The 23,578-nt window shown below is 37.8% G+C and overlaps 1 protein-coding gene across 3 annotated transcripts in view; it reads right to left on the bottom strand.

The window, feature by feature from the left end:
• The window catches only part of SLC2A9 (solute carrier family 2 member 9), a 105,546-nt gene that overhangs the window by 5,079 nt on the left and 76,889 nt on the right, over positions 1–23,578 (bottom strand). For all 3 annotated transcript variants that reach the window (XM_056350561.1, XM_056350546.1, XM_056350553.1), the window contains one exon: positions 16,345–16,472. In XM_056350561.1, the coding sequence (XP_056206536.1) occupies positions 16,345–16,472 (128 nt within the window). The remainder of the gene's footprint in view (positions 1–16,344; positions 16,473–23,578) is intronic.

The following is a 23,578-nucleotide window of genomic DNA, read 5'->3' as shown; positions in this document are numbered from 1 at the left end:
ATCATCGATGCTTTTTCTGTTAAATCCTAGAAGCATGAACTCCTGAGCAATCTGACAATTACAAGCCAAACAGCATGGGTGACGATGGGGGAAAAATATTCTGGCATGGGAACAGATAATGATTTTCAAGCTTATACAGAGGCAGAAGCAAATGGATTTATTAGACAGGAAAAAATAACTTCTCAGTGCCTCATAAATCATCCCGTCATGTTAAGAATTCAAATTTTGCATCTGGATCCTCTGCATTTGAAATTGTTGTTCAGCTGAATGGTAGAGCTCCAATATGGAATCATGTTTTTCTCTTTTTAAAATCTTCATGGAACTAAATCTTCTCTGTGATGAAAATGAATCATTAATGGTTAGTATGAATAAGCCTGGCAATCAGATGCCACAAGTTACCTGCATCTCTTGGTGGTGCAGCCACAGCATTGCCCCAGTTTTCTTATTCCTGTTTATTTCTTTGCTGTCCATGATCTAAATTAGTGTTTGTTATCTTCTTTGATTCATGCCTCCTTAAACCTTTTCTAATTGAACTGAACACTCTTATGAGTGCATATTTTACTTGCATTTATTTTACATAATGTATTTACATTTATTGGTAATAAACTTGCTCTCCTTAATTTCTGCAGATCCCTTTAGCAGTAGCCGCCGAGGACCACCAACTGAATTTCCACAGAGAATAAGCTAAAATTTATTTTTTTTTATAAATCCTGCAAGTGGGATTGTGGGAAGAGACCAAGGCTTTGCACTCCTTGTGTCCAGCAGGATTAGCACAACCAAGCCTGAATTCTTGGACAGGAACACTGCAGGGTGATTACAAAATGTTATTTTCTCACCAGCTAGTCTTCAGTCATAATATCTCCTTCCAGCTGGTTATTACTGTACACATACAGGAAAGACAAACGCTTATATCCATAAGCCTTTCGTAACTCATTCAGAGTTCACCTCTTATCACCTAAACCTGTATTTGGCACAGAAGAAGGTCACATGTGTATTAAATTACTCATTACAAGCAGAAAACCTTATACCTGCACTGCACACTGATACAGGATGTAGGACAGAAGTACATGATAAAGCTGAAGGAAAATGTTAAACCCCAAACCCTAACTCAATAGAAGCCCTTAGTGGGACACGGGTGGGATACAGCTCAGCTTAGATGTTTAATGTATTCTGAAAAGCCTGGTGCTAGAGGAAAGGTGGAACAATTAATAGATTGGTCACAGCATATCTGATGTACCCATGAAATGATCCAGAAGGTAGGATAATGTGATGGGAAGAGTAAATGCTGAGTTACCGAATGATGGCTACTACAGAAAAGGTACTGATAGACAGATCTGACAGGAAAATGGATCTGTGTCTTTGTTCCATGAAATTACTATGCTTTCTCCTATTTATATTATATTATATATTGTTTATATTATACTCATGAAGCCTGTATCTCTCATTTACTCTTTGACATCTGTAATCCCCAAATCCACAGTCTCCTTTTGTTGTTTTACTCCTTCCAGCTTGCTAGAGACATCTACAGAGACTGTGCAGCTGCCACTCTAGAACTAAACTCCCAGAGTTTTGCTTATCTTGGGCTGGGGCGGCAGTAAAAAACTGAGGAAGAACTTCAGTTACAGTCTTTAGTGGGAAAGCACAGATACTCTGCAACTCTGTGTATTTGGCCCAATGGACACGGTCTCAAGATCCTTTACTGACATGTGCATTCTCAATGATATGAGAATAATGACAACATATATGATAAAAATTGAAAAAGACAAATATTTTTCTATACTTTGTGACATTATTTCACTAACTACATGGGATAGAAGCCTCAGTGTTCAAAAACTGGATTCCTATCCAAACAGCTGGAGGGGAGGGTTAGAAGAGAAAAGAAAGGGTGGATGCAGAAGCAAAAGCAAGCCAATTCTGAATGGAAATTCTAACTAAAAACAGAGTAAATTCAAGGAAAGTATGTGGTTTCTGTTACTTCTCAGCTTTCCCACATAAGGATGGGTTACTTCCTCACACTCTGCTCCTAGCAGCAGCAGCAGCAGCAGCAGCAGCAGCTCTGGCCACGCAGGAGGCACCGAGCCAGCCCCATCCATACCCACCTTGCCACTTCCACTCAGGCTTCAGACTGCCTGCACATAGTTCTTGGGTTCAGAACAAGCTGCCACCTTCACAAAGGTGCTTCTCCAACACCAGACAGGCTTGCCAGAGCTAGGAACACATTCCTTTAGCAACACTTGAAGCCAGGATTTTACATACAAGGTTAGAAACCAAAGAGTTAGAAGGAAGAAAGAATAAAGCACTACAATAGTCTGTGCTTTGCTGCCATTTCCCCCTAGCATTTCTTCACTACACCCTCCTGCATGAATATCCAAGATTTAAAGGTACCCAAAGTTTCAGGTGGTTTCCTGAATAACAATGTTTCTGTCTCCTGATAGGCTCACAGATACTGGTTCAGAGTCAAGGTCAGACACACAGGCAAAGGTCCTTGAAAGGCCAGGCTTTCTGTGAGTTACTGAAGGTCACCTGCCCTCCCAGGTGCCCAGGGGAGGGCATGAGGACAGCAGACAAACTGATGCAACTTCTGGAGGAAAGCACCTTGGATATGCATAGCCTGTTCCTACTTAGTCAGCAGGCTAATAAAACCTCTTGAAAGCAGGATTTACACTGGATTTTTCAAGCCTGGTGAGGGATATGGCTATGTGGGATTTTTACAAGTTAAGCATGAACTTTTAAATACATCACCTTCTATTTTCATACCAGCTTTCTAAGGAGGCTATTTAAAGTGCAACATTTCTGAAAATGTCCTGCCAGATGAATCCTGAACTACTTATTTTTATCTTCTCTTTGCTGCAGTTGATCGTGGCTCTGTATTTGTCAAAAAAAGAAAAACCAGGAAACAATTCACCTAAGAGACACATGCAATTACCACAAAAAGGAATTAAAGCTGAAGGACTCAGGCAATTCCCCCAAGTCAGAGCCCAGGCATGGCAAGCAATCAAACCTGACTTTGAGGATGAGATGTAGCTGCTTAAGCAAGGTCTGTGAATAAGTAGGTGCAGCCTAGCCACGTTTTCTTAAGCAAAGAGGTCAACAGACATATCCCCAGATTGTGCTGCTATGTGCATTAGGCAGAATGTACAGGTATTTCCTCCACCTCCCTTTAAATAAAATGGTAAAGAATACTTAATTTCTACCACTACGAACAGGCTTAAAGTGCCTAGAATGAATGAGAAAAAGAGCTCATTTTTTCAAGCTAAAAAATAAACTGAAACAAGTAAAAAACCTGGCATTGAAATGATCAAATTTCTGGGTTTGATTTAAAAAAACTTAGCAATTTGCCACTTCTAAAGTCTGCTAGCTGAGAACAGTCTTCCCACTAATAGCTTACATGCTGTGAACACTGTAGTCTGGAAAAATATAAAAGTAGTTGAGTAAAACACCATCATGTCCTATTTAATAAAGGCTGCTTACTGACAACTCATTCTGTAGCAAAGGTTAAATTCTAAGCAGGAGTGTGATACTGAAAACAGGATAATAGATACTCTAGGGCAGATACAGCAAAACAAATGAGCAAATGAACAAATTCTGAATCAGGTTTAGCAAGCTTAACAAATTAATATTTTTAAAACAAAACTTTTGGCTCTTCCCAGGAAATGCCAAATGTGGTTCTAAATTCTCAGCTTGCAATGTCACAGCTCCTTGGCACTGGCAAAGGGTGCTTGAATTTGGAAGTTGTCATGAAGATTATAGTCATGAGATGGGTGTCAAACTGGATTTTGAAGTGATGAGGTCAAATGATAATGGTTAGTTGTCTTACTAAAATGATCAGCAGCAAAACAGTTATTCATGTAGACAGTTGACTTTAGTTACTTTGCTTCAAATTTATCTAACCCACTGAAACAAATGGATGAGAGTGTGTGTCCTTTACCCCTTGTCCTTCTTCAGATTCAGACATAATTTAAGATTTTGCTGAAGGTGCAGGACAATGAAGAAGGACAGAGCACTAGAACATGATGTATGAAACATATTTCCTAAGTAAAAAATAGAGACATTTTCAGACATGAACTGCAATTTCAACCCCAACCCTCACACAGTCACTACCTCTTCATAAAAATCAGTTCACAGATCCTTGTATTTTATACTTGAGGTGGGTTGCTTCTAATTAAGAGCATTTTTTCTCATACCTAACCTTCTGATAGCCTGCATTTCATTTTCTCAACTTTGAGGGGAACTTTAGCTATTTTAATACAGGTGCTCTGTAGTTACTTTAGTCAGATATAGTTGCAAAAGCTTAAAATAGCTTGGCTGAGGGAATCTATGTATAGGCTTCTGTGCACACCTTTGTTATAGAAATTCTTGTACTGCGTAATAGAAGAAGTCAAGGGGTATTATTACACAATAAGGAAATAATAAGGAAAACCAAAAGAGAATCTTGCTGGGTAAATAAATCTGCATGCACAAGAAGGAAAATCTCAAGTGTAAAAATAAGGAAGAAACAGAGCAGAAGAGCAGGAGAGCCTCCAGTAACAAGTATAATGACTCAGAAGTATTTTTTCAGAGGCAGAAATAGATTAGTTTCTGAAAGGGGGAAAATAAACACACATATAGGTCTTTGCATCGTACTAGTAAGCAATCTGAACTAAGGCTACAAGCCTTGTAGCACCTGTATCCCATGTGTTGCTGAGCTCCATCTGGATCACTGATGCAATCAGGTTATTTTTCAAGACACTTTAACTAGTCTAAAAATTAAAGAAAATCAAAGTTTACCCAATTTCTAGCTAGTAACAATTTATACTTTAATTTTTTCACATGCCTTCTACCCTAATCTAAGTAAAAAGCTTATATGAAGAAGACACACAAAAAATCAGAGTACTGTCTCCGAGTTCCTCAATTAAAAACCCAGCTAGTAAAAGCACTCTCTGTTTGGGGGTTGTGATGTCCACTGAGATATTTGTTCTTTCCTGTCATCTCAGCATCTGGCTTTGCCTCTCAGCATCAGCGTCTGGCAACCAAAGCACTGACCCTGACCTCCTATACCAGGGCACAAGAATTAGACCTCCACCCATCAGCTCAGAAACTGGGCACAATCTGACTGTGATGGGCTGCAATGAGCTGCACATCTATAGCTGTGTCCTCATTTTATTATCCTTATGCAGAAAAGTTAGGCAAATATCAGCACTCAATACCAAGGGTTTCTTCATTGAAAAGGTGTTCCCCAGCCACAACTGGAGAGGATACAGGCAGCTCTTCATAATAAATACTTAAATTGATCTTTTGTTATACACTATTTACTATATGAACTCCTTCATAGCCGCCTTTGCTTATGCTCTTACACTGTTCGTTGTTCTCATTTTCTGAGAAAATATATTAATTGGATATTTTAATTAATTTAAAAGTTTTCCTAATGTTTGCTATGGCTCAGAATATGCTATCACCTTGTTGACTGAACTCCTCTGTGAAAACACACATTATTATGGGAGGGACATCGATGGGGTGCAACAGGACAGCCCCAAGACTTTCCATCAATTTCTGATATTATTGAAGCCTGCCCCAAATCTAGTGACTTGTTCTTCCATCATAAAAAGCACATAATTTTCCATTCCTAGTGAACTGGATACGAATTACAGAGGTCATTTCTGCCAGTCACTTGGTTCCCCACCCTGAAGAGCCAGGAATTTATCTATAACTTAAACGTTTTACACAAGTCTTCACTAAGGTCTGAATGTTCTTCTCTGGAATCTATAGCACAATATATACATGTTTTATCAACATGTCCCATTTCCAATTACAGGGAAACAACGTAAAAAACCCAGATGATGGAGGATGGATACAACTATTATGACTTGGTAAAATCAAGCTTTTTTAAAAAAAGTGGACAAAACATTCAAGCTACACAGTGACATTTATTAGTCCCTGCAAAAATGATATATTCTATCTACTGCTCTGCCAGAGAGCTGCAAAACATCTTGCAGTTTATTACTATTATTGCCTTGGTCTTGCTGCAAAAATGCTGCAAGAAAATGATGCTTTGCATCCCATTTTGGGATAACACAAATTTCTCCTGTGACAGAAGTAAAAGAGGGGAAAGATCCCTGCAGTCCTCAGGGACTGTATGTAGCCCTGACAAGATGAAAAAGAGGTTCCTTCCATTTCTAAATGAAACTCATTTAAGTTTGTCCTTTTTCCTCGGAAACCATAGCAGCAATTCAGTTCTTTGTCATTTTGGTAGTGAGCTACATCATTTTCATGTACATCAGTACAACCATGTGGAAAGATTTGAAGACCTCCATTGACCACTTTCCCAATGCTTCCGATGATTTCAAAACTCTCTTTCCTTGCTGTAGATGTGTAGCCCCATGGTGCCAAAGGCAAAAGTCAAACCCCAGCTGGGAGTAAAATCACCTTTCCACTTAGTGGTCCTGTAATCACAACTGGGCATTCCTCTGCGATCCCTGGTTATTAGAAACATTTGTATTGGGAGGAAAGCCTGAAGAAGAGTTGTTCTGGAAAATTACTGATGGCACAGAGAGGGAACCAGAGGAACGCTAAAGATGCAGCTCCTCTCTGCAGGGCAGAAAGATGAAAAAGGAAGGCTCTGGGCAGTAAGTTTTTGTTGCCGAGATGGAGTAACCAGGCAGAGGTATCCCCCTGCTAAAGCACACTCATCAGACTGAAGGCCAGTTGAATGAGGATGGCACAGGGGCTAGCAAAGAAGGGTATGAGACAGAGGCAAGCCTAAGTTCAGCCAGATGCTATCACCATAACCCGGGGAGATGGAGGGATGCGCATGGGGCAATGGGGTGAGCAGCAGGCAAAGGTAACATGAGAGATGTTTACTTAACGAAGTACAAACCCCCAAGAGTACTCACAGTGGGTAAAAATGACTAATGTCCTTATTTCCTCTCTGGCTTACATTTGCTTCCAGTGAGTTACTGGGAAAGGAAAGTGTGTTCATTCTACATTGTAGTTTAATATATCCATGCTAAGATTCCAATTTCAATCAAGTATATAGCAATTTAAGTATTTCTTGAATATGCCCTGACTATACAGTGTAACTCTTGACACCAAAAAAGACTGCACATTCTTCTAGAAAGTGAAAAAAATTACTATAACAAAAAACTTCTGGAGAAATCTGCTATGTTGCCCTGCAGTACAATAATAATTTGCCATATAGTCTTTAAATGCCTCATAACAATTTAATGGAAGAAACTGAAATATGAAATAAGAATGCATTAGTAAGTAATGAAAACAACATGTCATGAAAATAATTGCCAATTATTAATGCTTAGTAATTCTTTGTATTTACACAATGCATTACAAAAAATAAACAGCACCTTTTTCTAGCTAACACATAATTAAAGGTCATTCTACACCATGAGATTACAGAAGCCTACCCTGCCAATTTACTGTTACTGAGGAGTAACAGCTTAACACAAGCCTATTTCATTGCACGAGATGTTTTCAAGAAGTTTTGATATGCTTTTTTGCTGCTGTCGTTTGTTGTTCCCTCTGCATGCTTCAGCTCATTGCACCTATTTCCACATATACATACGCTCTAATTTCTGATTTACCAGTTTTCCCTGTTCTCCACACTCTGGCACCTCCTCAGCATACACATTTCTACCAGCTATCACTCACTCTTTAGAATAGATTTTTGAACCACAAGCTCCAGCAAAGTCAGGCAAGACGTCAGATTTTGTTTCTGGCAACATAAAATAAAACAGAAAATCTAAGTAGGTGATGCCAAATAATATCCACAAGTAACAATTTTGAGTCTGGCTAAATTAGTAAGTGTGTGCCTGTATCCATTTGTGTATGTACACATTTACAAGATTTGGGTTTTGTTCATCTGAGTGCTTTGGAAATGGTTTCTGTTTATACACGTGCCTGTGAGAAAGAAAAAGCAGGAGGCTTATGGACAAGCATGCATATTTGTTTTACGTGTTATTTAACCATTCATTATTCTTCTGTTTAAGGAGTTCTTCATTAAATAAGGGACTGGAATAAATATCCTGTGGATAAACTCCTTACGGTTTGCGAGCGATTTACAGAGACTTCACTGCCTGAAATACATTTACATAAACTCTTCAGTCAGCAATGGAAAATATGTCAAAACCCCCAGTCTGTTCTGTTCAACAGAAGATTAAAGAAACAAAAATTTGCAAGAAATAAAGTATCTGATGGCTGACTTTAAAACAGAACTAGATGTGATTTTGAATTAATCAATAGCTTATAGAGAAGTATGAAATCCACTGGAAACCTTCATTGTTAACTGAATACTGCACATGTGAGACACATTTTAGTGCAATTAGGAAATACTAATGCAGAAGTAAGTGATGTTTGACAGCTTCTACCTTAAACCAGAGAAGAACATTTAAGTTCCTCTGGTCATATTTGTTGGTTTGTGGGTTTTTTAATGAGTCACTAATGCCAAAGGGAAAATGATATGTTTCCTCTCATTATCCATAAAAGAAGGAATATATGAAACAGTAATAAGCTTACAGAAGGATGACTAATATAACCTTGAAGGCCTTCAGGTTAGAGATTCCTCAAATTTCCATGGATGCTCTATTCTTGCTCAAGTTGTTCTGAAATTCACAAGGTTTATTCCAATGTGTCAGAGAAGTTTAATACTTTCTGATCCTTCTGAACTGAAGAAAATACGCGATCTTTTCTCCCGCCTCAGTTGTTCTCAGTTAGTCCTTCCTTTCTCAAATCTTTTCTTCTGATGGAATACCTTTAGGTTTGCTTTCTTTCACTCCAAGTGCACTGCAATTGTTGCTGTTTCTCCCTCTTAATTCTTCTGCATTTTTCAAGAGTTTTTAGGCCAAAGCATCATTACAGTATTCCTACTATGCTGTCATCATTTCCAAGGAGAGGAATAATTGCAGTTGTCTTCTCCTTTTTTTTGGAGTTTGGATTCTCCTGCCACCACAACCTGCAGCAGCCCCTCTTGCAATGACACTGATGTATCATGGTAACGGTTAACAAAAAAAAGCTTAAAGGAGACTTAAAAGAGCCACATACTGTGTTTACACTTAATGAGAGACATTTCCTGCCCTGAAGGCTTCAGAGTGTCAATAAACTCATAGAAAGCCAGGAACACAGATGCCAGCCAGTCCGTTCCCATGACTAAGGCAGCCTCAGTTCTTGACAAACATCTGTCTGCCTTTGTTTTATAGAACTCCAGTAATGAACAAGCTATAATTTTTCCACACATCATTACACAGTTACACTGTTCTCATGATTAAAAGGTTTCCTAATATCCTCCTTGATGCGGTTATCTGAAAATATAACATGCATTCTCTCTGCTTCTTCATCCTTCTTGCTGGTAAAATCAGTGAACAGAAACAGGCCTGGACCCAAGATAAATAAAAAATGGGGAAGCAATTGAAAGTGAGTCTGGCATGCCTGGAAACTTTCTAAACTAAGCTGAGTATCAAAGCACCTCCCTGTTAGAGCTGTTACCTGAACTAACTCTTTGTGATGTTAAGTTACTGCACAGGACCTTGTGCTGAACCTTCATTAAATGCAAACTTCACATTCACTGTAGCAATCAATAAAAAAATCAATTAATCCAATGGAATTTGATAAAAAGGTTTTATTATGCTCCATGAGGGTCGCAGAAGCCTGAAAAACAAGGCTCCACTCCTATCTGACAGGCAGCAAAAGTCACCTGGGACAGGGACACAGGCAGATAAGAAGCTGGGGCTTCTGATTGCTGTCACTGTTCAGCTCTGACCAAATGGGCAGGCTGCCGGACATGATGCAGACAGCAATAAAATAGCATCCTCTTTTCAAAAATACATACTATAGTTTCTTAAATGCTTTATCCTTTCTTTATAACCACAACTAAAAGAAGTATCCTGTCACCACTCCATCACCTGACTTTTTGAATGTGTGGTCTCATCTACCATTGAGTATGTTGTGCTTGGTCTGGCAGATTATGGCATGATATCAGTATCTAGCAGCCCTGCCCTTGATTGCATTAGTAAGATTCCTAAGGGCATATACTGAACCAGTAAACAGTACCACCTGTGAAAATGGGGCCAAGTGCCCTGCTGAAAGTGAAACACAGTTTCCAGATGAGCAGGAATGCAAATTTAAGTTTCTCACATTTCAAGACCCTCTTCTAAGAAGAGGTTTCGATGCAAATACAACTCCAGTCTGGTTTGGGGTGTGCGTTAAGTAGGGAGAGAAAGAGCTTTGTTGCTGGAGGTTGTGTAGTGCTAATAAAAAAAAAGGGAACCACAGGCACCAATATTGTTCCTAATGTATCCATATTTAGCAGTCAACCCATTTTGTGCAGGAAAATAGCTTTACCTATTTTCCAGACTAACACCTTTCCCACTGACAGTGATGAAGATGCTCTTAACTGACTTTGACCTTAAAGAATACCTACTCTCATGTCTACTATACAAACATTCACACTTCCATAGTGTGAAGTCACTTTCCAAGAAAGAAAGTTAAGATTTGCTATCAGGCTGTACATGTTGGAACAACTGCCAGTAAACTTAACCCACATAATCTATTACCTTGGGAAGAACAGAAGCCACATAACCACTGCTGTGATTAGTAAAATTTTGAAAGGCCTGCAAGTGCACATCTAGATTAAAAATGCACATTGGTAGGAAGAAAGCATGCAGAACACAAAGAAGAGATCTTCAAAATTCTCCTTTATGCTGCCTACAAACAGGCATGCTTTTGCTTCCCATGTAAAAAGCCTGCTTCTTTTTTTAAATCTCTTTGTGAATTCTAGTCAAAGACTAATTGATGTCATGTATTAAGCTTCTTAGCATGCTGGAGGGTTTATAAATACCTACACTGTAATTATTGAAAAAATGCTTCAGTCTGACCACGCAGATGAACATATATTACACATATTGAAATACCTAGAATTACTCACTAAAACTTACATACTCACCAAAACAACAACAAAAAAATTAAAAAATATATATGCTCTTTTTCCCTCTAGAATTTCTGTTGGCTGAAATAAATTAAGGAATGAAGTAGTAATTATTCTGCTAGTATTATCTATTCTAGTTAGTGGATTTAATCTGAAAATCTGACATATCCAGGTTTGTTATCCTGACTTGTGATTTAGTTCTAACCACTGTTAATGAGATTAGGACAGAGACAGAACTGAGGCATTTAAAGAGGAAACACCCAGTGACAAGGAAGACCTCCATGTAAAGTAAGTCTTGGTGAAGGTGGGCTTCCTGCTCCCCTAGTTGGGGACAGTGCTATTTTTGCCCATAGCATGAAAAGATCTTCACAATGGCTTACTCCTACAAGAAATACCAGTAGCATCATTGACACCTGAGTTCTCATCAAAATGGCATTAGTATTTTTCTCAAGAAGAAGCTAAAGAAACCGGTTGCCTCATACTCATTTCTGCAAACCATTAATATCACCGATCTGTAACTCATAAGGTTATGTGTCCCAGTTACACCTGCAGATCTGTGTATAAGGAAGAACCATTTGGCTGCCCCTTGCTTATTCTGAAACATGAGAGCTTTAATGCAAATGTCTCTACTTCACTACTACAAATATTTTGTATCTCATACGTGCACAAAGTTCACAAAATTCACAAGAATTCACAAAAATTATACAAGAACTTAAAATGATCCTACTTTGATTTTGCTTTTCTTCAATGCATCTAATCGTACAATCTCTCTTGTCCCTGCCAATGGCAGGGGAGTTAGAACTAGATGGTCATTAAGCTCCCTTCCAACCCAACTCATTCTATTATTCTATAATCAGCAGTATCTGATCATTTTGTCAGAAAAGGAAGATTATAGATTATACAGTTAGGTGTATATATGTCCCATAGACTCATCTGTCCCATAGACTCTTCCCGATTAATTTTTTAGATCTAGTTTTACAGAGGGAGAGTAGAACATGCACCTGTTAACATCCAGAAAGCATGTATTTGTCAAGACAGAGTGAAACATTTGTTGCAATTTACCCTATCAAATACAATGATGAGTGACAGGAAGTTTCAATTTCTTTTCCAACTTTTTTGCCAGTTTTATTCTAACTCAGGCTTGACAGTGAATAATATTCAATGTTTAAAACTGAGATAAAAAGTATTCTCAGAAAACAGCCAAACTCTGGTTGAATTTTAGCTACAATCAGTTTTGATTATTGACTCATCTGAATTTAAATAGAGACTAATATAGAAGTAAGTAAATCCTTGAGGCTTCTAAGACACAACTGGACAAGGTCCTAAGAAACTTGGTCTCATCACACAGCCGACCCTCTCTGAGCAAGAGGCTGGACCAGGCACTCCCTGGGGCCCCTTCCAGCAGGAATGATTCCATGATTAAACCCATGATTGCCCAAAACTTTCGCTCCTAAGACTTCCTTGGTTTGTTATGTCTGCTCACTTGAGTCATAAAGTATTACCCCTATTCCTGACAGATGACATGAATAAATGATGGAATGATTTGTTGTGGGTGACTACAGAAACTCACTCTCAATATGCTTTCTGAACACACAAAAAATAAAGGGAAGTTGATTACTCACAGGTTGCAGACTGAGCATAAACTCTCTTCAAGTACGAGCAAACACTTGGAGGCTACTTTGTAACACTCCATTTGCTCAAAGTGTTCCAGCTAGCTTAGCACTTCCTGAGACAGACACCACACAAAGAATCTGTTTTATAGTCACAGAAGCTAAACCATTAGGAAACACAAGTTATGCTAGGATCATGGAGAAGATAATTAATCCTCTGAGCTTGTCATTCACATGTTGAGATCTCTTGATATCATAACGCAACCACAAGCCATTTCCATCAATGCATACTATTTTAAAATGAGTAGGTGGACTTTAACAGTAGGGACAACACCCAACACTTTTTCTCGAGAAAACAGACAACAAACCTGTCTCTGAGGGAATTTCAAACCACATCCATGTTCCCACTGCAAGCTCAACTGTGACACAACTTAACATGCTTGGGTGATCTGTACACAAGTTGTCCATGATGGAAATGATTATTTTAGATCTCAAGAAACTGCATTATTTGGAGCATCACTCAAGGTGACGTTTGACATTTCACAAGGTCAAGCTCTATGTTAAACACAAGTCTGAAAGGCCTTCAGACCTCCACCCAGATGTTTTATAATTTCTTTGTATGTTCCAAGATCACAGGCAAGAATGCTTCTTCAATTATTCTATTTCACACTAAAAAAAAATTTTAAGAAGGCACATTTTTTGACACCTACTATTGGACACCTCTTAGTAACACAATATCAAATGTATTTGTGAATTCAATATAGTATCAGCTATCATTTTAATCTTAGTTCAGATCCTTTGCAAAACAAATTTCTCTTCTCAAATAGGTAGTGATAAGGGCTGGAACAGTAGCCATAATTAAATTTTCTTTAAATTTGTCAAAAATTGATTTGCATACTAGCTTTTCAATCTCATCCATAAATTTTAATGTATGACTCAAGCCAGTGTTCTATTATACATACCTACAGATGGTTGAGGGAAGAAAAGCTAGGCATCTAAGCTAGTTAATTGGTGACATTTGGAGAACTAAGTACTGCTTGATTTTTTGAGTAACTCTAAACTTAACATATTTGTTTCCCAAATGTTTGGGATAATTTTGTAGAAGCACACCAATGATCAAAAAAGTGGTTGCTGTTTCTCCACCAATCAGGCTACTATTTAAATACACAGAAGGGATTATACATTTGTTCTGTGAAGGCACTTAAAAGATTTTTTCCTGTTTTAGACTTACAAAAATGAGCTAAGAAGAGGGTATTGCTTTTCTGTAAAGAAACAGGTGACTCACAAGCTGAAAGAGGAGATGTGATAGTTCTGATCTTGTGAAAAAGCTTTAAAAATCAAAGTCAGAGTAACACTGCTTTCATCTTTAGGTGCAAACTCCAAGTCTTTTCCCTTTATTACTTTTTAAAGAAGAAAAAACTCAAAACCTCTGCAAGGTGGAAATGTAATTTACCTTCATTAAACCTGAACTGGTAACACAATGGGAAATTTTTATGACACAACATGATAAATTCCCCAAGGCTACAGCAAACTTCATATGGATGCGTACTAAATCACTCAAAAAGCTTTAATATGTATATGAAAAGTTAGAGAATGTAGTTTGCCTTTTAATTTGAATTTATTGAGGGCCTTTTTAAACACTTCCCACCAGGTAATCTGTCAGGTAGGATTAGCAGGACAAGAAGGGAGATCCCTGAGTTGCATGAATTCATATCTGATGGACAGCCAGAGCTCAGGTAAATCTGTTTTGTGCAGGAGACAGAAACTGCAGTTTTGGAGATTATTCCTTAAATGTCACTGGATGATTTAAAAACATAATAAATAAAAGTATTCTGATTATATGCCCCTAGATTTGAGACCTCATTCCCTGTCACCTGCCACAGAGGCAGGGCGTGGGACTGCTAGTGCCTGGCCAGCCAGGGTGGAAGTTGATGTCTCATACTGTCTAAAGTCAGTCCCCATCCTCTTGGAGAAACAGGTATTAAACCACATGGGAGCATCCACTTGCTGGACAAGCTTGTGGCTGCTTCCTGGACCAGACTGATGCTGATGACAAAGGACAGATTTTCAAAAACACAAGGGAATTGTCTAATTCTTTCTATCATTTGGTAGATGTTCTAGTGACCTCTGCAGAAAAAGAATTATATCTCCACCTGCTTTTGAAAATCTCACTTTAAATGTCTAAGCTGGCAAGTCCTTTACTGTGAAGCTGGTCAAAAAAATTCATTGATTTCAGTAAGCACTAGAACAAGCTCTTAAGACTTCTAGCTCTGAGCAGTCTAATTGAAGTTCATGTTACAAGAGTGCAGAGTTTGGAAGGATGACAGTCTTTATACTCATGTTAGCTTAGAAGGTGATGCAAATAATCAAAACTATTAGAGACTTTTTCCTTTTAGAAGAAATTTTAAATTGTCAAACTTAGATCAAGAGTCAGACTTTATAAAGCTTTCAAGTTCTCCCATAAAGTATGTCATATAATTTATGAGATTTTATAATAATAAAATACATAATAACATAATAAAAAATAGTACTGTTTAATAAAAGCAGTTCTACTTGTCAAATGAAAATGAATATACAAAATCTTGCAATATGATATAATTTTATAGTATCTGCAAATATTCTTACTCATATAATATTGCAGTATCGTATAATTTTCAGCTATAGGAACGCACGAACAGCAGTAACACCTTGCCTGGTATTCAAATCTCTTACTCTGCATTGATTTGAAGAGTAAACCAAAATCTCTCTCCTGGGTGTGAGGACCTGCAAGTAACCTGGAGGGAGGCTTGCTCCCCGCTACGCCCTTCCCCTGCCAGTAGTATTTTCCCCTGTGCGTTTTAAAAAACTAATTAGGACTTCTTTGTTTTGTTTTGTAGTTGTAAGCTTCACTCTTAAAATATTATCAGTGGAACAGGATGGCTCTTTCGAAGAGTTTGGACATAGTCAGTCAGGGGACTGATCAGCTGTCCTTCAGCTCCTGAAACAGAGAATCAGCTCCTATGTGAGCTCCAGAGAGTGCTGACAGTCTTTGGGAGAGGTTCATGGTCAGGAAAAGGACCTCTCATTTTTGAATGAGAAACTCTTGAAGCTGTATGATGACATGCTGACAGTGATGAAGTGTTCTTAGGAATCAGATGGGGAAAATGCTGTTCTATATTGAACTTCAAATTTTATTTTAAATTATTTTTAAATTCAATTTTTTTTAATAACTTATCCTGTTAAAATACGAACACCAGTTGTCTCTTGATGAAACTGTCCTCCGTGTAACTAGTTCAGCCAAGGAAACAAAGCAATCCACTAAAAGTGAAGTCTGGGGAAGCTGAGACAGGAACAAATTCATCCATGCAGCAACTAGGCTGCAGCAAGAAGCAACCAACTGAAGAAGGTAAAAGCCTGACAGAAGAGATTGAAAAAAAGAAAGCCATGAAGCCAAACTTAGAGGGAGGGAGAATCAGAGACCATCTGTTCTCCAATGAGACTAATAAGGATTCTCAAAGTATAGTGTAAACCAGAAGATAGGTAGCCTAAAGGCTGAAGAAAAAGGCAGCGACAATCACCATCAGTAACCATGAATTCCAGACACAGATATCAGACTGCATTGCTAAAGCAATCCTGTGGGGAATTTGCCATAGAGGGTCAATTTTCTCTGAGACGTTCAAACGAGGAGACAAGTGGGTAGCACAACTGAAATGTATCACAAACATGATGGGAATTTCATCCACTTTAATAAAAAGACATTTAATATCATGTGAAAATTTTATTCAAACATCATATATCACACTATACCAACTATATCATAGTGTATCAACTATCAAGGACGCTGAGTACCTGAATGAAAGGGAAGAGCAGTCCGACTGCGAAGTTGGAGAGCCAATTCACTGTCCCAGCTATCATGAATGCGGCCGGCCTCTGCGACTGCTGGAAAAACTCTCCAGTGAGCACAAATGGAATGCCACCTGAAACAGAGTCCAACAAGTCAGTGGTTTTAGTAAACTTCCTCTGCCAAATAGCTGTTTCACTTACAGAGATGAACGTGCTCTGCGTTGCACACCTCAGTGACTAGCACTGCTCTACAGCTCTCTGCTCAGGTGCACGCAGGGACTTCTGAGCCAGTAAAATGTGATTTGTCAAAATCATACTTTAGAAAAATGACACTTCACTCTTTCACACCACTGCACCTCCTGTTTTACAACCTTTCAGTGATGGTAAGCAGATAATGGAGCACTGAATCCACACAACAGTTTCCAGAATACCATGTGACAAGTTGTTCATTAAAGATAAGAATGATTGTTTCTACTAAAACACTTGCAATTCTGAAAATTCAGCAGTACTCCAAAATACTTTTAGACTGTAACAGTTGGAAAGACAGCTCCAAAGAGATTAAACAGTTGGGTTTTTTTTAACTCTAGCCACTTTATTTCAGCAATGAAAAAGGCAAAACATTTGCTTCTCCATGAGCATACTTTTCATTGATGCTTATTTAAAACACTGCCTTACTAGATGTACTGCTGGCACTTCTGGCAAGGTCTATTTATCCCATCAGCCAAGGACTCTGACCTCCGTAATAACAAGCTCAGTTGAATACCACATTTGACACTCGTGTTTCCTTCCACTTAGGCAGTGGACTATTTTGTACAGCACTGGCATATTGCTGGTCTGACAGTAACCCCCGGGTAATAGCTGTCTAGTAGCTGAAAGTCTCTGTTTATGATCTTTGGCTTCCTGCATTCCAATAGGGTATTTCAACAAATATTTCTATTTTTATAGAATAAAACATGGATTGCATTTGCTGATTGGCTACATATTTCAGTTACTGTTGCACATCTATTTGCAGAATTATTTCACCACAGTTTGGAGAACTGCAAACCTAGTAACATCACTCAGGTCTTCAGTATTCTGGGCTACCAATTTCCACCACTAGGTCCTCATGTGTGCTGGTATTACCTGCCTCATCACTCAGCTTCGTAAACAAGATCCATGTACACACATACTATGCAAGTCCTTTCTCTGTTTTAAGCATTTTAACAAATTAGTGTGAACAATCAAAACCATATTAATAGCCACACTTCCTTTCAAAAACATCTGTAACAATCCTGATTGCCAAAATACATATAAATTAAGATAAAAACACCACCAAAGACTTATCCATCTGCCAGATCTTCTCCTTGCATGTTTTTGCTTGATCTATGTGCTTATCTTTTGTACTAGCCTTACCCTTGGACAGTTGTGAATATATCTCTGTGATGCAGTGCCATGTAGCCCCTTGTGTTCAATGGCACTGCACTTAAAACAGACACATCAGAAGCTGCCCTATGGCAGTATGAGATAGGAACTTGTAAACACATAAGAGGACATGCAGATGATGCATGGTATCAGATATACCTCCCTCCCAGATCCTTCAGATGCAGAGACCATGAATACATGCATAAAAGAAAGGCAACATGATGCAGAAAATGGCTATATATGTTAGTAGGCATCACTCTTCATCATCAGCTATTGGGACTTTTTGTGAGAACGCATCAGTAGCAAAGGCTTCAACTGAACTTTCTGTCCTAAAGACTGCCAGTTTAAGTCACACCAAAAGAAGTACAGGGTAAATACATTTATTTACTCCTACTTTATACATAGGAGACTGAGATACGGAGAGTTTAGACCATCCAAACCACAGCTTAGTATCTTTCTACAAGCCATATGTAGTATCTGAATTCTGTGACTAAAAAAAGTGACTGCTCCCAATAGCACTTTGAACATGCAGAATAAGCAGCTGAACACGCATAACTTAATGAAATTCAAGCAGCATGTGGTCTTTCAATCCTTAGTGGCCTCCACTGCCTATTCTACCATACGCTTGGGATTTGGGTTCAAACCCTAAGGTATGGCAGGCAAAACAACAATCACAACTGTTCTGTCAGCATCTGTTTTAGGTCTCAAAAGCCATGCAAGGCAGTGGCTTGCCAGGGCACTTACGCCTTGGAGAAAGGAACTGAAGGACTGGAAACACAGAAAACATGTAAGATAATTTATTTATGATCATTTATTCTGTCACACCTTTGCTGTAGGACAATCTACAGAGGTGTTGCTGTTCTTGTCAGTATAATGAAAAAATGCTGTTCGAGACCCATTTGGGAAAATACACATTGTACAAGAGAGGAAAAAAGCCAGAGGCAAAACCCAAAAAAAATCATAAAAATCCCAAAGAGTACAAAAGGACACAAACATATCAGAAAGCATAAATGTTATGGAAATTAAAATGCATGGGCACTATCCTGCAAAAAGGTTCCTTGAAATTCAAATGTAATTTCTAGATACATATTAATCATGACTGAAATTTATTATTAGTCATACTTGCCACAAAAGCTCTTCAATCTAATTTGAAAAAGAATCCATTAATCTAGTGATGGTAAAAATATTTTGCAAAGTCAAAAAAAACCCCAACAAACTAGCAGCTCCTTTGAGCTCTTTCAAACTTTCTCATGGCATGGGCAGGCATCCTCATAGCATCACAAAACAGAGAAAGTCAGTTTCTGTAGAGGGATGACTTAAGAGAAATTATATGGAGGAACAAAGGAGCCTGAAAAGCAATAGATGAGTTATGTGAAAGACAGGCCAGATCTAGAAACATGAGAAACCGAATTAAGCCAGATCATTGCTGTATATAGATATACGTCTGGAAAAGCAGAGAGTTGACCCTACTAGGATACAGAGCAGGGGATATGAATGCCTGCCAAGAGCTATATGACTGAAGAACACACTCCACAACTGAGTGAAGTGAAAAAGAGATTTAGGCAAACAAAGAAAAATGCAAAGCAACCAAACTGGGACAGTCCCCTACAAAATCATGAGGCCAGATGGGTCCATACTGCCCTGTGTTCAAACATTGATGCTTGGTAACAACAAAAGCAACAACAAAAGCAATCCAACCAAACTTCTGTATTTTCTGAAAGTCTTCACACTTTTTGTCATGGGTTTTGCAACTTTAATACATGTTTGAACGTGGGTGAAATAATTTCACCAAAAAGCTAACTGATATTCTTCCTCATGGGGGATGAACATGGCATTAGCACTTCCCCTGGAAGGCTTTCCACACAATTTGCAGTGAAACACCTTTATTTTAGCTCTGATCATAAAATAAAAAATGTATATTAGGATTTCCTGTAGGAGTTTTTCAAAAGTTAGCTTCTGAACATGAATTTAAAGAGGTAATGCATTGACCACAATAATTACAGTGATTCATTTCTAATTCTTCGTTCTTTTCAGCACTGCAGTGAACATAATAGAAGAAGCTCTTATACTGCAGTGTCATTAAAGACTGTTATAACTGTTACCATGCTACATCTATTGGAAAATACAAATCTGTCATTGCAGGACTTGTATATCAATGAGCTGTTTAATGGAACTAGATTAAGCACACATGACACAATTAGACATGCAACAATGCTTCTATATCTCTGCATTTTATTAATTTCCTTTCATAATCAGGCCAGTTACACTTAGAAAAAAAGTCATGCACTGGTAAACATCCACAATCTCAATGCAATAGTCTTTTATGCATGAAATTGGAATGCTAGAACAGAAATTATATTCTTGGTATACATTCTACAGATTGTCAAATATAAATTTAAATTTGCACAAGTATCAATATTTTCTTATGAAAAATTAAGTCCACCTATTTACTATTTCGTTCAGTCAGCAGTTACAAGTAAATACTGCTCAACAGAAGTTACTTGATTCAGCGCAAAAATCTGAATATAGAAAACATAAAAAAGAAAGAAAAATACTGAGTTCCTCATTCTGGTTTTATCCAGTACTAAACTGGGAGTTGAACGTATGGCTATATATATGACTTATGAAATTAGAATGTTAAAAGAATAAATGCCCAATACAAATCAGGGAGATGTACCACACTGGTAAATCGCCTCAAAAGGCAATGGAAACTTTGTGCCCCGAGTACCACTAAAGAGAAGGAACTCTCCCTCAGCAGCAGCTCATCTTTCAATACAGGCTAAAGACAAACCTTTGTGTTCAGGCAGTGGCCCCACAGCCAGCCATAGGATTTGCAGCCCCACCAGGAGGACCACTTGTGGCCACACAGCCCTGTGGCCTCCTGCAAGACTCAGCACTCCAAATTCTGCCCATACAGGAGTTTTGGAATTTGGAAATCCTGAGAGCCCTGATTTGGTTTAGAGCTTCCAGACTTTCTAGCTCAATGCTTTGAAAAAAGTCTTCAAAGGGAGATGTTTTGAGAAAACAGACAAGCACTTTGCAACTTCGCTCTGTTTTGGAAAAAAAAAAAAGTCTGCAGCTCTAGACAAGATCAAGCAAAATAGCTTTTGACTGCAAAGCAGGGCATGTAGAGAAGATTGATATATCTTGATAGGGTTGGGAGATAAAGCGCTGTCTCAATGAAAAGCTTCAGTATTTGCAATTCAAGGGCTAAAAGATCTACAGGGCAGCTGTGGAAGAGAAGCAATGGAAGTGAGACAAAGATTGTGGAAGAAAACTGCTGGAAAAACAATCCAACATTCTTCAGTGAGAGAGGAAAAGGCTGTTATTGTCTACAGATCTAAGCTATAGAAAAAAAACCCACAAACACAAAGAAAACACCAAGTTTCTTCCATCTCTACAGGTCTACAGACAGAATGAGAAGTTTGCAAAATACTTATCTCAGTCTTTAAAGAGGTGTTCCGTAACCTGTCAGATTATTTTACCTTGTTCATCGTATTTGATAGAATAATACCCCACCAAATAGCATTACATAGTAAGATACAATGGCTATATTGCCCAGCTAATTCTTTTGGGAGAACTGGGAGCAGAACATGTGATAGGGGTGTACTGAGTCACAACTTCATGCTACAGACTCTCCTGTCTGTCTCCAGCTATTCTCCATGGGAGAACTGTTTATCTCATCTACTGCAGACTGAGTAAAACAGGCACTTTGCTTGTATAAAATGGTATAGTTCATTAACCACGTTAATTTGTACCATGTGGAGAGCATGTCATTTCTGCCTTAGATTAAAGGCCACTCAACTGAATAAACAACATTTAAAGCAAAGTCAGGCTACAGCAAACCAAAACTGCAAACCATACCACTAAATTAGAAAATATAAATAACACAAAACCTGGCAAAACCCCAAGAATATATTAATTAGTACCTATAGTTATTAACAGTCTAGTTTTTAATACAGTATTGTGTGGAAGGGTTTTTTGCATTGATTAACTGACCTTTGATGCCTATAGCATCTATAAAACCTGTTACTCTAACAGCATATAGAAAGCCAGTTCTGGAGGTATTCTGGACTTAGTTGGTGCAAGGTAACCCACATTATTCAGGGTAAATAAATAAACTAAGCAACGGTGAAGAAAAAAAAAAATTTATATGCTCTGTTGCAGTATCATTAGTTAAAATGTTAATTCTTTGTTCTCAGCTAATTTACACTAAAATGGTTGACATACAACAACAAGGCTATTAACTAAAATATAATAAACCACACAATATTCATTCTATGTCCACTTAGGTAACTATTTCTAAAGCAGATATTCCATGTGATTTTGTAATGCAAAAGACATAAGAATACCCTTATCCAAACCATCTAATAATTTCCTCTTCAGTGAAATTCTCTCCCTCTTGAATAATAATTAGTGCATTTTCCTGTAATTTTAGTTCCATAAGGCAGTGCTTCCAAGCAGAATTTTATGATCAGTCATTTTACTGACTGAATATTTTTTCTCTGAATTTTCTCTGAAAGTTTTTTTAATGAAGTCAAAATACTTACTATGTAACTGAGGAACCCAAATAATTTCAGTACTTTTAAGATATTCCTTACATGAATTACAATAATTTCTTTTAAATACAGCTGTTTCCTGGAAGCCTGAGTAATATCTTCCATTTTTAATAGCTTTTCCTTTGCTTTCTTTATTGTAATAGAAACCAGCAGTCCAAACCTAGGCTATTCTGCCAGCTACTTTAGAAATCCAATACATCTTTTTTTGGTGTTTTCACTTGCAATCTGGTGGGCATTTTGTAATTTTTTTTGTTATTGTTCTTTGATTTTTTTTTGTGTTAGCTTTTTTTTTTTTTTTGGTAAAAACTGAACATCATAATTAAATTTCTACTATGTTATCTGGCAATATTTCTTTTTTCTTCACCATTATAATTCTGCATAACGACTGAAGAATAAAATACAATTAAAAATACATTAAACTTCTGACTACATTTAAATAGCCTTTTAAACATTTCTGCTATATTTTCAGACTCACTTTATCATCAGTACCCTATTTATAGCCTGACTTTCTGTTCTTCTACTTGAACGTGAAGAAAACATTTCTTTACTGAGCTATGACTAAGAGTCTTTATAACTAATTTATAATTATTCTCAGTAACAATGATGATCAGACACTGATTAACATCTGTTCTGTTAATATTACATTAGTGAAAACAAGTACCTCAATGATGAGATCAATGATGAGAAAGTTTTTACTTTAATAAAAGCACAGAAGTGTCCCTTACATTTTCATCCACTATACAGATGGCAGTATCATGGAAATACCTGAACTAAAAACTCAAAAAGTGTGTTCAGTCCTAGGTAAGTGAAATATTCATACAGTTATATCACTATGACAGGACTGAAAGCAGGAAAAAAACCAACCCCTTTCTAGTCCAGGCTTATTACTTCTACAATAATCTACATTACCACTTCTATAATAATCTACAGAAAGAACTATAAAGTCATCAGACATGATCTCCCTGTCAGGAATTCACGTTGACAGCCCATTAGCACAGAATGCTGCTGGTTGTGAACTTATGCAAGCTAAAACAGTCTTGAAAACTCAGTGTGGCATGCCAGGCTTTCCCCACAAATATTTTAAAAAACAAATTAATCATAGTAGCAGTGCACAATTATGTTATTGTATAGCTGCATTCATCCTGAAGCACACCAAGAGTAAAAACAGTGCACCAAATTTTCGGAGAGCCTGGGACAGAAGAGTCTCTTTCTGACCTCCTTCTCCTGTTTAAGATGGGTAACAGACCACGTCTTCAATGTTTATGGTTTCTGGTAACTGT

Source organism: Falco biarmicus, chromosome 1, assembly GCF_023638135.1.
Source record: "Falco biarmicus isolate bFalBia1 chromosome 1, bFalBia1.pri, whole genome shotgun sequence".
In the NCBI taxonomy this organism is placed as follows: Eukaryota; Metazoa; Chordata; class Aves; order Falconiformes; family Falconidae; genus Falco; species Falco biarmicus.
Note: the sequence above shows the minus strand (reverse complement) of the source record. Positions and strands in the feature narration are given on the sequence as shown.